Source organism: Manis pentadactyla, chromosome 3 (genome assembly GCF_030020395.1).
Source record: "Manis pentadactyla isolate mManPen7 chromosome 3, mManPen7.hap1, whole genome shotgun sequence".
Taxonomy (NCBI): Eukaryota; Metazoa; Chordata; class Mammalia; order Pholidota; family Manidae; genus Manis; species Manis pentadactyla.
This window is the reverse complement of record NC_080021.1, coordinates 170,650,310-170,669,279: the sequence shown is the minus strand read 5'-3', so window position 1 is coordinate 170,669,279 and position 18,970 is coordinate 170,650,310. Positions and strand designations below refer to the sequence as shown.

The 18,970-nt window shown below is 32.8% G+C and overlaps 1 protein-coding gene across 4 annotated transcripts in view; it reads right to left on the bottom strand.

The window, feature by feature from the left end:
• Positions 1–231: 231 nt before the first annotated feature.
• The window catches only part of CNTLN (centlein), a 305,405-nt gene continuing 286,666 nt past the window's right edge, over positions 232–18,970 (bottom strand). For 3 of the 4 annotated variants that reach the window (XM_057498718.1, XM_057498720.1, XM_057498722.1), the window contains 3 exons: positions 15,146–15,331; positions 12,511–12,588; positions 232–926 (listed from right to left, as the gene is read on the bottom strand). In XM_057498718.1, coding sequence (XP_057354701.1) covers positions 825–926; positions 12,511–12,588; positions 15,146–15,331 — 366 coding nt within the window. In that variant the 3' untranslated portion in view covers positions 232–824. Of the gene's footprint in view, positions 927–12,510; positions 12,589–15,145; positions 15,332–18,496; positions 18,568–18,970 lie in introns of those variants that run through there. The other variant, XM_057498721.1, reaches the window with a different exon arrangement.

The following is an 18,970-nucleotide window of genomic DNA, read 5'->3' as shown; positions in this document are numbered from 1 at the left end:
TAATGATTAAAAGGAAACAAAAAAGTCAGGTGTGGCAGGAAAATAGTGAAGAGGTGAAATGGGATGGGACTATTTGGACTTCTAAACAAGGATGTCATCATTAAGAATTTAATTAGCTGACAACAGTTGGAGTTATGCTAAGACTAGCCTAATTTTATACACTAGGCTTTTGGTCCCTTGCTAATTTATATGACCACATAAAGTGTTACGAATTTAAAAAAGAAGAGAGAGAAGGAGAAAATATCTTTTATTTTTGCCAAATAGTTCTAGGAAAACAGTTATCTCCTATGTGGTCCAATATATCAAGAACAGATATAATTGGACCACACACAGTATTTCATTAAATGCTCATCCTTTATGATGCTTTATTTTATATTTGCTTACAATACAAATGTGTGGTTCATTGGATGTTTTAAGGCTATTAATAGCAGTTTTATGTAAAAAGTCTAGTTTCTTCATAAAACATAAAACATTAAAATCCTTAGTTTATACTTTTTCCTTTTTATATTCAGGCCAATTTGTATATGCCAAGCTTGTTCTAATTTCTTCTAATACACTGAAAGGAAAATCATTTTTAAGTTTACACTGGTTTGCTGCAATATTTCTATTCAGCAATCAAATGCTAAACTATTTCCTTTTAAATGACTATGCACATAATTAGTTTCACTTGTTCAGCAATTAATTAGTTCCAGAGAATCCTTATTTTGGTATTGAACCTCTGACTATTGATAGTTGGAGCAGATACTGTATCAGGATTGTGATGCATGATTTCCAATTACCCCACATAGTTTTCACATTTGAAAAAAAAGTTCTCCATTGTAATATCATCTAATATCTTTCATAATTGTGAAATATCCTTCAACTAGTTTCTTTTTTTCATTTATTTTCTCCAGTACTGCTTCTAGTAAATATGAGGCAAAAGGTATCTGTAAGAGAAACACAGAAAAAAAGATTATTAAAACTCTATATTTTCTTCAGTTCAAAAATATGTACTAAATATCATTAAACCATTAGAACTCAGCTATCCTGCAACTGCACCCATAATGATACCCTACTGGGTGTTCTTTCAACTGATCTTGCTGGTTTGTATGGGTAATTTTGTCTTTAATAATAAAAATGATAAAAGAGCAGAAATAAAATGAAAAAAGATAAACGCCTTATTGAACAATTCATGGTTTACTGACCATGTTAATGATGTAATCTGCAATACAAGCAGCTAAGCCATTTATTTTCAATCAGCTGATCAATAGCAGGTTACAGTCATCTCCAGGGCCCACAGGCCTACAGAAGTGGTACTGTATGTTCATCACTCATAAAAGAATGAAAGAGAACTATCAATACACTTGTCTGTGTTATAGCTGAACATCTGAAGAGTTGTAGGGTAAACTTTCAGAGGAAAAAATGGCATAAGTATAGCCATTGATTAAGTTACTATAGAAAAGTTTGTTTGGCATATCAAAGTGTAATACACATGTTGCAAACTGCTGAGTTTATGAAATGTAGAGTACATTTTTAAATTTCCTGATTTATATAACTTTTCTGGTAAAGGTGTTTTGTTCCCTCTGCTTCATTGGGTTCCCTGTAGAACTCCAACTTCTACAATGCACCTATGGGCTGTAAGTAAAAGAAAATCTGAAATGTTCTTTAATTACCTCCCAGAGCCCTAACAACTTCCATTTATCCTCCCTCCCAGGTATCTAGTCTCACATAAGAGGTTTATAATAACTCACAAGTTCATTAAGGCATTTTTTGTTCTTTTGATTAACCAGGAAGAGATGACTTTTTTCCCTGAATATATTAATGAGAATGGTTGTTCTGCTCAGCCTCCTTCCCTACAGGAAAGCAGCATCAGGCCCTTCTTGATGCCAGGATGACCACTGACAGCATCACAGTCAGCAACTGACTGAAAACAGCCTGATGCTCTTTGATTGAGTTGCTCAGCTGTGCTCAGCTCAGGTGATTATAATTAGCCAAGCCTTCCAGAAAGATTCTTTTCTGAATTTGAGCTGGGGGAAAAAGAAGACTGACCAATGGTAATGAAACAACAGGCCAGACATGTATAAACAGATTGCACAAGCCATGAAGGGAAAATAGAGACCAGAGCTGGTCCTCTACCCTAAACATCTATTTTAACTTTCTTCTTATCTTTATAATAAACTGCCTTATCATTAAGGCAGTCTGCATCTATGTCAGGATAGACTGTATCTGTAGTCTATATCAGGAGCTTGACACATTGTCTTACTTGAAACTCACTACTGAAAAAAGCATAAGATACCAAAATACCATGTTTCTTCAGTCCTTAAGATACAATTGAATATAAGTTACACATATTGACTTAAAAAACAGCTTTTATTGGGGAAAAAACATACCACATTAAATATACACATACTGCATATGCATTCTAATTTCATAAATATGAAAATGTGGGGAAAACACATCTTAAAATCTAGGAAGAAGAGTGTGTTAGACTCCCTTCTTGAAGATAACGATTCTGACAGCAATACTTATTTTGATAATAGCTTTTCAGGGATGTGGAAGACTTATATTTGGCAAGACTAACAGTTTTACAAATCAGGTAAGTTAAATTCTCAGGGCATTAATATTAGATGTTAAAGAAAACTAAAAAATAGTACAACTACCAGTCAACTTTTGACTATGGCACTCAGTACCATATGCATTCCTATTAAAAAAGCAGACAAGATGAGAATAACCTCCCATCCTTTCCTGGTAGAAACAAAAGCAAAAATGAGTGTTCTAAATATCATCATTTCCTAAAATTGTCCTACAAAAAGGGTTCTCTAATCAAGTACATTTGAGAGTAAATCAAACTTTAAAAAGTTCCTTTATTTTAGGACCTCTTAGAAGCTTTAAGATGCTAACCAGCACAGGGCTTCTCCAAGAGGGCAACATAATATCCTGTTTCCAAATTAATTTGTCCATTTTCTTATGGTCTACTTATTATGTGTAACTAGTGATCCATGGCACATGCTTTGGGAAATATGTTGGTTCTGTAATTTCCTATATGACAATGTCATAACACTCTCACAAAGCCACAGTGTACTTGACTGACATTAACCATCTTTTTTGCAAACTTCAAGTTAAAATCTAAACTTTTATTATCCAGTGATGTGAACAATTTTCAACATGTCATGTACTTGGACATTTCACTTCCCTTTAGAAAAACCCATCTCAAAAAATTTCTCTTCTAGGAAGCCTCAAAGGTAGAGCAAGAGGTTCATTTACTAATTTATTGCTGACAATTCCCTTTGTTCTCTTCCTCTGGCTTCCAGTAAAATGAAAAGCCCCACAGCTAAATACAACTGTTTGTCAATTCTGTTTTATTGGATTGTAAGCTTCTTTAAATCTTCGTACAGAGGCTAGCACATTACGGATTTCAAAAAGCAATCAATCCTTTAATGAAGATGCACAGCACATGCACATCTATTAGCCCTTTTAGAGTACTTCTGTTTTTCCCTACAAATAGGTCAGAAGAATATCAATATCATTATCCTAATATGATATGATATGATATGATATAATATAATATAATTATAATAATGTATATATTAACTGATTTTAAAATTAATCGCTTTTAATTTTATAATACAAAATATAACAATAATAAAAGTTAATAGTTGAAACAAACTTCAAAGACTAAAGTCAAAATTACAAAACATTTTACAAAAATATACTGCTTTCAAATGAATATAGTAACTTAAAGTAATTGTTAACCTAAAAATTTTAAGTGGATGTCCCTCCTACTTCACAAATAGTTACATATTTATGGTGTACACTCAATATATATTCAAGTAATGAATGCACTAACAGATAATTTTTAAAACAGCCTCTCTTACACTATTCACTTATCAGGCAAACTTTTTTCACAGACTGTACAGATAAAAACTTCTGCTTAGTCTAGGATGAATTAACAGAAATTAACTTTTTGAAAGTAGTTAAGAATGAGATTTTTAAATTACTTGGCTAGTTAATTGAGAGTTATCAATTTTATCACATATAATCATTAATTTTTAAGTCCCATAAATTACAGTTAACCTTAAAGCTAAATGGAACATAATTTAATCTACAGCAATTCAAGAGAGCTCTTCAAAATCTCATAGTACCAAACGAACATTAATTCTCAGTACATAGCTATAAGTGGGGTAGAGTTTCAATTGCAATCATACTTAAAATATGACATACCTTCAAAAGTGCTTTAAAAATTGACACAGTTTGTTTATTTATTTGCCATATTTTTTTAAACTGTAAAATGTTCTAAAAACACTAATAGGACTAGGAGACCTTTCTGTTACTTTGGAGTACAGATTAAGTGAAAGTTTATTTCATACAGGCAGTTTAGAGTCAATTAAACTCTCTTTTTAGGCATTCCTGAAGGAGCTGAGGCTCCCCATGAGCTCAGATATAGAAAAGCACAACCATTTTTTTTAATGGTAGGATTTTGGAGTGGGACTGAAGTGGCGAAGGACAGACCAACAGCAAAGATCCTTCCTTACTTGCCCCAAATATATCTGACACAACAAATGCAACAATTATGCTGCCTTGGGTTCTCTTCTGATGGCATGTGCCAGGAACTATAAAGTCTAGAAAGCCTGCATGATTTCTTTCTCTTACATAGAAAGGAGAAACAATACTCCTAGTTATGTCAGCACAAAGTTACACAAGCTCAAGCCCCTCAGCAAAAGGAGGAAAATGGATAGGTGAAAAGTTGATACTACGTGGGAATTGTTGATATGGAAATGTAATTGGGATCATGAGAACAACTGAGAACTTGCTTGGTCTCTACTGTACTGTAGTTCTAAAGCAGGTCTTCCTTGTACTACTGGCTGTCCCTGTTGCAAAAACTGAAGGTATTTTCCCTGATTTCACACAGATTTTCAGCTTCTCTTACATGTAAACACCTACAGATGTCTGTCTTTAGGAACCGGTATGCCACTGACACAGTCTCAAATTTATCACTCACACTTACAAATCATGGTTTCATTTAGAGGCACTTCTGTATAAAGGCAGGATATGAATGATGGCTGCAGATGTTTGAGACCTATGTTCTACCTTGGAAAAATAACAAAGGCTAAAATCCATGACTGTAGCACATACAGATAACTTACAGCATTAGCGCTAGGCAGAATGTGCTTTTAATAATATAAAATTGAAAACTTTTGTATTGAAAGAAAAAAATGAAATAAGGGTTACTTTTTAAATCTATAGGACAAAATTAACATTTTAACCATTTTCATTATTATTTTGGTTTGAGAACTACTACCAAAAAGACACTGCTCTTAAAATACAAATTGACTTTAATCTAGCTTGGGTCATACTGAAAAAATGAAGATATTAGATTTTATTTATTATACCTGCTTTTACAGAGATGTAACTCAGTGAGATTGAGACTTTATTAAGAAAGGCCAGTGTAGCTTGATCATCATAAAATTAAAGGTGTAAAATTTGGTATAAATAAGGGGTTAACATCCAAAATACATAAAGAACTTACATGCCTCAACACCCAAAAAGCAAATAACCCAATTAACAAATGGGCAGAGGATATGAAGAGACAGTTCTCCAAAGAAGAAATTCAGATGGCCAAAAGACACATGAAAAGATTCTCCATATCACTAATCATCAGGGAAATGCAAATTAAAACCACAATGCCGTATCACCTCACACCAGTAAGGATGGCCAGCATTGAAAAGACTAAGAACAACAAATGCTGGGTGAGGATGCAGAGAAAGGGGAACCCTCCTACACTGCTGGTGGGAATGTAAGCTAGTTCAACCATTGTGGAAAGCAATATGGAGGTTCCTCAATAAACTAAAAATAGAAATACCATTTGACCCAGGAATTCCACTCCTAGGAATTTACCCAAAGAATACAACTTCTCAGATTCAAAGAGACATATGCACCCATATGTTTATTGCAGCACTATTTACAATAGCCAAGATATGGAAGCAACTGAAGTGTCCATCAGTAGATGAATGGATAAAGAAGATGTGGTACATATACACTATAGAATACTATTCAGCCATAAGAAATAAACAAATCCTACCATTTGCAACAACATGGATGGAGCTGGAGAACATTATGCTCAGTGAAATAAGCCAGGTGGAGAAAGACAAGTGCCAAATGATGGCCCTCATTTGTAGAGTATAACAATGAAGCAAAACTGAAGGAACAAAATAGCAGCAAGGAACTAGTGGTTACCAAAGGGGAGGGGTGTGGGAGGGTGGGTGGGGAGGGAGGGAGGGAGGGAGAAGGGGATTGAGGGTTATTATGTTTAGTACATATGGTGTGGGGGATCACGGGGAGAACAGTGTAGCACAGAGAAGGCACATAGTGTATCTGTGGCATCTTGCTACACTGATGGACAGTGAACTGCATTGGGGTATGGGTGGGGACTTGATAATATGGGTAAATGTAGTAACCACATTATTTTGTCATGTGAAACTTTCATAAGCGTATATATCAATAATACCTTAATAAAAATTTTTTTTTAATTTGGTATAAATAAGTATACACATACACACATATATACTTTATAATATATATAACATATAGATATATGTATATACATATTTAGATGGATAGATTCACTGAATTATCTTATAATTAAAAGACTGAACTTAACTTGTTAAGATCATCAAGAAGGCTATCAGAAAGAACAATTTATTTATAATTTAAATTTGACACTGAATTTTGAGCTGTTTCCTAAATATTGTTTGTATTTCTGGCACATTTCATATATTTAGATATCAGAGTTCTGATGACAATTAACATACAGAGAAGTCTGTATGTGCTGTTCTCAAACTTGATAAAGGCCATCATTTGTTTACCCTTTCATCTTTTTACCATTTTTTATAGTGGTGAAATGCACATAATATAAAATTTACATTTTAACTTTAACCACATATGTCTTTCTTTCTGGAAACATGAAAGGTTTAAAATTCTTAAATTAAAAAAAATCCAGAAAGAATCTGAATGGGGAATTTAAAACTCTTTCTGTATTAGCTAGACATGAGAAATCTGTGTAGGTGACCAAGCGGGTAGGTTTTTGCATGTTAGAGAAAGTGAGTGGATGAGGATACATGTATGTGCTTGTGTATTGTAAGTGCAACACAAAAAACAACAGAGCAAATGTGTTCAGAGTTATAAGGAGAAACTTTCAGTTAACTTTCAGGCTGGAAGTTGCTCTATTTACAAAAGCCAGGGAGATTTATAAAACCCTTTTCACTGTCGTATTGCAAGGCATTCTATGAAGGTAAGCATATTTTGCAGAGAGGGCACTGGGGAAAGAGCCATTTTAAATTTCAGGATTTGTAGTATCTGAAGCAACTTAACCGAACAGGGACATTTAAAGCTAAAGAAAAAAACCACTGATTAAAATCTGTAGTTAAAATTCTCAACAACTGAAGGCAGAAAGACAGAATTTTTAATATGGTTTTAATATAAGAAAATGATTTATACCACTGAGAAGTGACTAATGGTTATTGGGGTGCGGGGTAGGGAATAAAGGGGCACAGTAATTCACAACCCAATATAAGCTGGTCACAGGGACAATAGTCCAGCATGGAGAATATAGTCAATGACTCTGCAACATCTTTCTATGTTGATAGATAGTAACTGCACTTGACGGGGTGAGGATTTAATAATATGGAAAACTGTTGAACAACTATGTTGTATATTTGAAACTAACATAAGATCGTATATCAATGATACCTTAATTAGAAAAAAAGAAAATGATCTATACAAAGTGGACTAAAATGGATTGAATGAAATCCAGAAAAGGATTATCAAATAACAAAGAATAAGGCAACAACAAAACAAACTCAAGACACATTTTCTAGACGTTTCTGGCTAAGTGTTTTTGTGCAAATCCTAGTAAAGAACTGTATTGTGGTTATAACTGTATATTATTTGTTTTATTCAAGTATACATATTTTAATATATATGCCATAAATTCTGTTCAAGTTAGTGAATAAATTTCAGTTTATGTATTTTAACTATTGTTCTCCGTTTCAAGAGATGCAAGCTCCATGAGGGCAGTGATTTTTTGTCTTTTCTGTTATTGTTATACCCCCAAATCTGAAATAGTATCTGAAATGTAGTAGGCACTTAATACATGTTTTCTGAATGATTCCATAGCATAGGTTCAGTTTTATCTCCACTAATTCTTTCCATTGGCTTTATAAATTTCTAAGTACAAAGGACTATTGCAGGTATTGTTAAGAACTGAAAACAAAACTAAATGATCTTTATTATAGTTTTAATTTTGAGGATCAGAATGGGTAGGACAAATAAACAGTGTCTCTTAGGGGGAAGAGTATAAATAACTGGTGTCTTCTTGTTTGGATATCTGAGAAGGTAATACCAGAGTATAGTGGAACACCTTTATATGCCAACTGAAAGGAAATAAATTATGAAATAAAATAATTTATCTAATTTTTTCATAATTATGGCCAGTAGACAGAAATTCATATTCAAATGCCTTTAAGGCAATCTCTGTCAATGGTGGGAGGCATAGCATATGTGATATAAGAACCTTACTGCATTTACTTTTAAATGTGTTCCTTCATTTCTTTCTCAGTATGTCCCATATTAAAGAGACAGTATATCCATTTTTTAAATGGAGATTTAATTTACATAATATAAAATTCACAATTTAAAGTGTGTAACTCATTGGTTATTAGTATATTCACAAGGTTGTGCAACTGTCACCGCTATCTAAATCCGGAACACTTTCATCGCCCCAGAAAGAAACCCTGTCCTCATAAGCAGTCACTCCCTGTCTCCCCCCACCCTCTAGAAGCCACTAAATTACTTCCTTTCTTTACAGATCTGCATTTTCTAGACATTCTATATGAATGCAATCATATTATATGTAGCCTTTTGTGCATGGCTTCTTTCACTTAGTGTAAAGTTTGTAAGGTTCTTCCATATTGTAGCATGTAAGAGCATTTCACTCCATTTTGTAGATGAATATATATACTACATTTTGTTTATTCATCAGTTGATGGCCTTTGGGTTGTTTCCACTTTTGAGCTATTATGCATAATGCTGCTATACATTCATGTAGAAGTTTTTGTATGGACGTATGTTTTCATTTATCTTGGCTATATACCTAGGGGTGGAACTACGAAATCATATAATTTCTATCTTTAACTTTTTGAGGAACTGCCAGACTATTTTCTACAGAGGTGGCACCATTTTACATTCCCATGAGCAATGTATGAGAGTTCCAATTGCTCCACATCCTTGCCAACTTGTTATTGTCTGTCTTTTTTATTATAGCCATCCTACTGGAAGTGAAAGTATTCCATTCTGGTTTTGGTTTCAATTTCCTTAATGGCTAATGATATTGAGCATCTTTTCATGTGCTTATTGGCTATTTGTATATCCTCTTATAGAAATGTTTATTCAAATCAGTTTCTTTTTTTTGGTTGAGATTGAAGAGTGTGCTCCCAGTCTCTTCTCCCTCCAAACCTGCTACATGCTGATCTCGTGCACCCTTGTAAAGCACAACTCTGCTTACAACCTTTCCTGCTCAAAAGCTCTTATAATTTGGCCCCAGCCTATTTTTCCTATCTGTTTTTCTCCTACTTCCTAAACTACAGAAAAACTAATTTAGGGAGTTCTCCCACCCCATTATAATCATTAATTTGCTTGTTGGCCTCTGCCATAAATTTTAAGTTTTTAAAAATGTAATGATATAAAAAGTGGAATTAATACAAGTAAAAATGTTCAAAGAAATTAAAAGGCATTTTTGCCATAAAAAATGAGTAGATGTTAGTTTTTTCTTCAGAATAATTATTATTCTAGATATCTGTGGGGACAAAGGTTAGGTGCAGATAAAGATCAAATATATAAAATTACCAACTGCATCAAGACTACTTGAAATGATGGAGACATATATTTACATTCCGTATTAAATATTTAGCAAAGTTATAGTTTAAGACCTTTCAGTTCTCATACACTTCTGGATATTATATTATTGTATACTCCCATACTGCCACATGGCAAGCAGCTTTTTATTTTGTGGTAAATATTTTATTAATGTAAATTTTTATCAAATGAATGCAGAGAAAATTTTCTTTGAAAGAAAAATCTGTGGCATAACCCTTAAACAAACAGGGCCAGATTCACTCCTATGACCTTAGACATACACCACCCAACACAGAGAAAGGACATAAAGGGGAAGTTTTCCTATAATTTTATCTTCAAAATATTTTAATAATCAAATATCAATATTGAATTAATTAGTATTTTTTTAGGGAATGCATCAAATTATTCCACAGCTTGAAGATCACATAACCTCAGATACATGGAGCTATGTGCCATAAAATGAACAAAATATATTGCCTAAACAATTCTGTAAGAATAACTCATACTCTAAAAAAATTGGTAGACAAAACCTTTTCTAAAATTCAGGCCAAATGTAATTGCTGGAATTGAGAAAGTAAAGTTAGCTTAAAAAAAAAAGACGTCTATTTAACAGATTTTTCTCTTGGGCATAATTATAAAGTGACATTCAAGTTCAACCAATGAAGTCCCTATTTTTCCCTCACAAAATTCAAAGACATCAGCAAAACCACCTATGTCAGTAATAAAAATAAAGTCTTTGACTTTTTAAATGTTATCATACTGTCACAATGGAAAAAAATTAGCTTGAAAAATGATCTAAAGGCACATGATGCAGTTCATTATGTGAAACAGCAACAGCCGTGGTTTCCCAGTGTTCATAAAGGCTGCTCCATTAAATTTACCTCCAGTCAATAATTAGGAGTCCACAAATAAACCTGGGCAATTAAATCAATACTGCCAGGCAATTATATTCCAGAGTCCAGGCTCAGTGGCACAAAAAGGCTCTATATCAAACTGCAGTATTAAGCAGTCTAATGCCATTTGCAACAGGATTTTTTTTACGCTAACTGGATAGAATAAGCATACATCCAAGTAATGTAGAATGTGTGTATTTATATCTACATGTGTTGGTCAAAAAACCAGGTTTGGTGTCAACATAGCATAAGTAAAATTTAATAAAGACATACTTACGGATTTATTATTTTTATGTTTATAACTGATGATAAAATTTCCATATTTAAGGGCCATATTACAAGTTGAACATTAAAAAGATTCTTTTAAAAGTTTACTTTTATCATTTTCTAGCTTAAAAAAAATGACCCATAACAATCATTACTGAATTCCTTTGATGGGTCAGTAGGCTGGGTACTTTTCTTTTCAAAAGCAAGTTGTCACTGTAGTAGGCTTTGTTCAGTACCTGCATGTCTGCACTTAGACAAGTTTAAGCAAAAGATTGCCAATAACCTCTTATTACTACTGAAGTGATTCCAAATACTGTTTCAAAAATACATAAAATGGATGCTAAGACTATGAATAGTTGATATATTCTTCACCTATTCTAGACTTTCCCAAAACTTAGATACTGCCATTTATTAATATAAAGGTAAAATAACTGCATTTAAATATGCTTTTATTTTTAGTTTTTAAATAAAAACATTTACAATGACTTTCTAAAACATACAGGGCAGTAATCATTTTTTTTGCTATTTTGAGAAATATGTTTTAGCTCTTTTTATTTCAGTTCGTTTTTAAAATAAACAATTAGGCAAAAAAAACTATCATGAAAAAGTTTTAGAATACATTACATGCTGTCAGTGATGTCAAAACCAAAGCTGGCTATGACTAGAAAAGCAGGGCTCTTACCTGCCAATAAAGTGCCCTTGATCACTTACAAGAGGGGCACATCCCAGCAGACTATATGTGTATTAAAAAAATACTTGAAAGGGAAGAAAAAGTATCACACAGGTCACAGCAGCAGTCTCAATAGACCCCTCAGGGATTTCAGCTTGTCTTGGCCTTGTCATCCTCTATGCAGCTTTCCACTCGGCCCAGAAAAATGTCGATAGGAAAATGTTTGAGGGGCCTCTGGTGGAAATTTTTTCATTCTTTCTGCATTGACAGGATGCCAAATCAATATTTACTTCCCACTAACAAGCTGCTCAAGGTCTCAGTAGAAAATATTGTAGAGAATGCGGGAAGACACAGTAATAAACAGCTGTCTGGCTGTGAGGAAAACATGAATTGACTGGAAACAGGTCCACAGTAAAAGGTCATTGAAACCCATGAACTCCTCAGGTGTCCATATCAACTACTAACTTTAAAGACACATAATAAAGAATCTCTTTTCCTAAGAGGGCTGCAAGAATGGATCCTTTTCAGTCTAGCAAACATAGAGGTTGACTCAATAATTTAATTAATTCATTTGCTAGGACCTATTGTTGGCTTTTCCCCAAGGCATTAGTTTCATTTGTAAAGTCCGGAAGTACAAATATAGGGTTAACATTCCTGTCTACCTATTGGAATACTTTTTTACTTAACAGAAGTAAATGTGTGTTTAAAAAAAGTTAGACATCTAGTAAAAATACAGGGTTTAGAATTTTTTTCTGGAAGTTTTAATATATGAAGCAGAAAAAAATGAAATACCTGTCCTTCAAGAAGTTTCTGAATATACAACAGCCATTCCTTGTCATTTTCAGCATCTATTTTTGTCCTTTTGATTTCCTAATGGAAGAAAATAAAAACACTGGTGTTAACTGAACTGGTGTTTATATGAACTTGATCATACTAGTCAGGTACTGAATAAATCTAGAGAGATATTGGTAGAATTGGATTCAACAAAGAGCAGCCTGTCCTTTCAAAGTAGGGAAGATTCAAATCCACAAACTTTAATACTTAATTTAAAAATATTTACATTCATGTGGAAAATAAAGCTATATTCCACAATGTAATTCAGGAATATTTTATTTCTGCCTTCACAGTGGAGCTCAAGGTAAAGACTGAGGTAGAGATCATAGCAATTAAAATAAAGTGAATAGTAAGATGGGATCTGTATAAAATAATTATTTACAAGTGATCCTAATAAAGTAACACAATACATTATCCTCAAAAATCTGACTCATCGATAGATAACTAAGTAACTGTTACAATTGCAAACAAAATAGGACATGGCATGGCCCAGTGGATTTAAATATTTGCTTATTTAAAACATTCAGTAATATCAAAATAAATAAATAAATATATATATCTAGTAATAACTAATAGGCTAGGGACACTCCAACTTAAAATGCTATAAATCATTAAATATTGTCAACCCACCAATTATCAAGGTAAAATATTTCTGAAAGCATAATGCATTCACATTTGCAGTTGATTATTCAGTTAAACTCGTGATTCAGTTTACAAAAAATAGACTTTTCAAAAAGGGAAGAGTTTGGAAAACTAATATTTGCTGAAATTTACTGTATGTCAGGTATATCCAGGTAGGCATTTCACATAGGCTATCACAGTTATTTACATGAATTTACTAGTTTAGCTTTTATATGAGTTTACTAGAGTTCACTAGTTTACTACAGCTTAAAGAATATGTCAGGTAGTTTGGGCTCTGCTTAGGCAAGTCACCCAACCTTAAACTTCTCAAAGATGCAAGGATTAGTCTAAATAAACAATGATTTATAATTCAATGTAGTAAATATATTAAGATGCACTGATTTTTCTCAGTACAGTGTGTTTCCACTAGAGCCCGTTTTTCTTTTTGCCGGGAGTAATTCTATTCACGGTTTCTATGGTGTGCATATTGCAGTGCTGTGTACTCCGGCTCCAGACTGTGCCTGCCCAGAGATCAGGGTGCCATTTCTTGAAATGTGGTGCAGAAATGTGCCTTCTACTCTTTGGGACTATGAAGAGAGATTCTTTTATAATTCATGTACTCAAGGGAGACAACTTTTTCTAATCTGTCCATTCAGAGTGGATGCTTTTTTTTTCTTATTTGTAAACCCAGAGAGGGCATCTTTTGAGACTACCCAAGGTGGTGGGCCTGTCTTCCAGAATGTGTATCTATTTGTACACACACAAACACATATGGATATACACATACTCAAGGGATTTTGTTAAATCTGCTGGTTTTAAAACTCTTAAGCAACAACAGAGGACTCAATCATAATTTTCTGTTAGGTTTTTCATTATCGATTAACAAACTTTAATTAAATGTCTGTAATAAGGTAGTTAACACCCTTGCCAGAGAGATTATTATTTCTTGTGTGTCTTACATTTGATACTATATTTGATAATACTCGTGTACTTCAAAGTTCAGTTCAGTAGAAAGTCACAAACACCGTGGCATAGAAAACGGGTAATGCACTATTCTATTCACCCATAGGATGAAAATAATTTCTGCAGGATTCCTTTTTTAACCTCTTTTCTAACAATTTTTGGCAGTTTAAAATCCTTTGCAAGTTGTAGATCTGCTCTACATCCAGAAGTTCTTTGAGAAGATGATGGGAATCTGGAGGATGTTCTCATGAAAACATTAAAGTCTATCATTTTATTGATTCACTAAGTAAATATTTATTGGGAATCTACTAGTGCCATCATCTCTTTAATCTTTCCAAACAATAAAAAAGTAATAATTATGCATTAAAGTTCACTCTTAAACATTATAACAGGATTGAGTATTGTCTACAGATTTCACAGAGGACTATATATATAGGATGAGATTCTGCTGTTTGTAAGGTAATAACTGTATCAAAAATGCAGTACCTTCCCCAGGAGGTACAGAAATACTACTGAAGACAGGAACATTTTACCCAATTTAAAACAATAAATATATTTTTCTTTAACTTGATCAACAACAATTTTGAATTAAGCTAGGAAAGCCAATAGATTTACTATTTTAAAAATCTTACATATAAGGAAAAAATTCTCAAATCATTGGTGACTCAGCTTACCTAAATCCATTCAAACTGGCTTAATTAAAAATCTAGGTTACAGGATATATGATTAACTAAATTAAAGAAAATGGAGAAGACAGAAAAGGATAACTGACTTGAATAGCAAGCAGTTCTAAAGGCTCCAGGTACTGGCTTATGTCTATATTATACAGTTAATTTTCTCTTAAGGTTTTCTGAGTTGGTTAATACTCTTGATGTATCGTTCATTGGTGCATTAATAATCTTACCTTCATTAATATTAAAGATGAAATTCTAAAAATTACAAATTAAAACAGGTACTTTAGTTCATTGTTTAAAAAGAATTTTATTAATAAATATTTAAATGATTTTACCATTTCATCTTCTGTGTCCAGTATTTCCTCTAGATCTGACCGTGATATGTTCAAGATAGAAGCTGCCAAGGTCTGGGCTTTATGGGTTGAGGTTTTATAAACATCCCTGTTTTTCTGTATTTTTTTAAGCTCTCTGGTTTGTCGCCTTATCGCATGGACATCATTTTGTAATTCCTTGACCAAAGCCTGCAACATATTGGAAAGAATATGAGCTCATATGGAAGTCATAAATGAAGATGAAGCAGTCATAAGATAAAAATGTGAAGATATTAGCAAATCATTTTTTATTAGGATTACTCTGATTTTATTTATTTTGGAATGTAATAGATTGCTTTTTACTTACTGCCTGTATGCAATAAAAGCTCTCTTAAATGACCACTTAACTGACTTGCTGGACTAACCATAACTCTTTCATCTATCTTTCAGATTCACCAACTGATATCTTAGTTGGTGAATACTTGCAGCATGCACACTACTTTTCATCATGCCAGATGGCAACTACTCCCACCAGCTGAGCTGATGCCAATTGTCTGTTCTATGTATTCCTAAAAGTGTGTACATTAGTTGTAACAGGCTAGTGACATAATTAAATTAATTACTATATAAACTGATGGGATATGGCTGCAGAAAGAAAGTTGTTTCTGTTTCATTAGAACTTGTGCTTAATAAATACTTTGGAAGGACTTGATAAAGACAAGTTAGGTAAAAGTACAATTAAATTATGTGTAGGCAAGACAACAACAAAGGAGTAAAAAAAATTTTTTAAATTAGGATTGCTCATAAGTCTTTAAGTTCTCCCTGTGAGAAATTAATAAATACTAGCCCATACCATACCACTGTATGCACACACACACACACACACAAAGATAGCCTTTACTCTGGGTGAACATTGCTCTAGGACTTAGTGCCTGGTTTTGTGAGCTGAGAGCAGGCTCACTAGATGTTTGGGCTGTTCTCAATCCTTCGCCAGCTCAAGCAATGTCACAATAAATAATAGTGCTCCTACAGATCCTTTCTATCTCTAGAATATACTCCTAGAAGTGAAACGGATGGACCAAAGGGTGTGTATAACTGTAATTTGGAAAACTGCTATTTAATTATTCCTCACTTCAAAATAGTACCAAAGTTGTACCTCCACAAAGACTGCTGACAGTACTTGTTTCTCCACACCATTAGCAAAACACCAATTTGATACTTTAGCACAGTTTGTTTTTCCATTGTTTGCATTTTTCTTTTGATAGTAATTACAGTGTTTTATGCCAAGGAAAAAAATATTTTTAATTTTTTATGTGCTTAGTGATTATTTTTCTTCTCACTTTTGAATTTAGCGTGATACTTTGTAAGTGTATTTTCTAACTGTGATGGTTTTCTGATACTTTTAACTCTGTTTTTCTGTGTTAATTCATTTGGAATCATTTAGAAAATTATTACATAAAAATCATGCTTAGTTGTCCCACCACCACTTATTCAAAGTCCATCTTTCCCCCACTGATCTCATATATGTTTAGGTCAGTTTATGGACTTTCTATTCTGTTCCATCACTTTATTAGTGAAGCTTTATATTTTAACTAGTGGGGGTTTATAATAAATGTTAACATCTGGTAGGGCTATCTCCCTCTTACATCCCTTCTTTTTCAGACTTTTCTTAGTAGTATTTGGAGGTTTGGTTTTCCACATGAATTTCAGATTCAGTTTGTCTAGCTTTCCTCCACCCAAAATAATCTTACCAGTAATTTTATTTGAATCTTGTTAAATTTTATTTAGATCATATTAACATTGTTATGTTGTATCTTCCTAATCAAAGACCATGGTATTTCCTTCCAGTTGTTTAAGTCTTTATTTGTGTTTCTGAGGACTATTTTGAAGTTTTCTCTTTATAGATGTAGTTTATTCCTGAAGATTTTACTATTTTTTGGCTGCTTCTAATACTGTGTTGCTTTTATTTATAAAGATTGTTAAGTCATATTTAGCTTATTGAAGTTTCATATTTGTTACATGAAGTTCAGTTGATTACTCCCCAGATTCTAGGAACTGAATTTTATATTTGTAAATATCAACAACTTTAGCTCCTACATTTCCAATTTTATACCTCTAATTTCTTTTCTTACTGCACCAATTATTAAGTTCCTTCTGAACAATATTAAGTAGTAATATTGATGGACTGGATATACTTGACTTGTTCCTGATTTTAGTGGGAGTCCTACTTCCTAGGAAATACTATAGTCGTTTCTGAGTTGAGAGTCATAGTTTAATATATTAAGATATGTATTTTAATATTTAAGATAGTCTTAATATAGTTAACTACTCATTTCACTTTTTTATAAAAATGGATATCAAATTGTCTCTGACCTATTTTAGCATCCAGATAAATTATCATATGATTTTTATCATGAATCTATTAATAGGATTATTAATAATTTTCTTAGTATCAAATTATCATTCCTGGGATAAACTCCACTTGATGTGGTAGTTATCTGCTGCTGAATTCTACTTTCCAATATTTGATCTAGGATTTCTACACTAATACTAGATTGATTTAATTTCATACAATCTTCCAAAAAAATTTGGAAAGTATTTGTCTCTTTCCATGTTGTATAGTAGTTTTAATAAGATTGAATTTATCTCCTCTTTATAGATGTGGTAGCAGTCATCTGAATTTGAACCAGCATTTATTGCAAAGGAAGTATCTTTTTAACAGTTTGATTTAATTTTCTGTTTGTTCTAGGGCGAACTTTGGCACATTACATTTCCTAGAAAAGTATCTGTTTCATCCAGGCTTCTGAATTTATTTGCACAGAGTTGAACTAAGTACGTAGCCTGCCACTTTTTTCCCTGTGTGTATGGTTATTGTCACTTATCACTGTTATTTTATATAGCTGTACTTTCTCTTTTCCTTAATTAGGTAAGCTGAATTTCATCTATTTTACTGCTTTTTCCTTTTTTGTTTTTCAAAAAATGACTTTTTTATTTTTACAATTTTAATTCATTAATTTCTATTTCAATCTTTGGATCCCAATTATTTAGTTATGGAACTGTTTATTTTCATTTATTCTTATTTATTAATGTAAACATACAAGCCTAAATATTTTTTCAGCATTGCTTTAGCTATTTCTATGGATTCTGATAATTTTAGAATATTATATTTTTAGGAATATTCTGCAATTTGTTCACATACCATTCCTGACCCAAGAACTTTGCCTTCTAAATATTTAGGTGGTAGTGATATCTGTTTTCTGGTTTTGTAGGTAATTGCAGTTCTATTGCATTAGTCTAAGAGAATGTTACCTATACTATTTCTACTTTTTAGAATTAACTTATATTTTCTTTGTGCTATGTCACAGATTGGATTACCTGGAAATAGACTCTGAGATGAAAATCTGTGTGCTGGAGGCTTGTGAGGGAGTACACTTTAGGAATAACACCTATAAGAAACTTAGAGATGCAGTACTGGGCAGACGTATAAATGTTGAACTACACTGGTGTAAGTATACCTCTAAAGAAAGTCATCAAACCATAGATGAAGACAGCAAAAGAAAAAGAAAGGAACAGAGGAACTAAAAAACAGCTAGACAACAATTAAAATGGCAATAAGCACATACCTATCAATAACTACTTTAAATAAAAATCGACTAAAATCTCCAATCAAATGATATATAGTGGCTGGGTGGACTTAAAAAAAAAAAACCCAAAACCAGCCCTATCTATTTGCTGTCAACAAAAGACACACTTTAGATGTAAGGACATGCACAGACTGAAAGTGAAGGGATGGAATAAGGTACTCCATGCAAATGGAAACCAAAAGAAAGCTGGAGTAGCTATACTTGT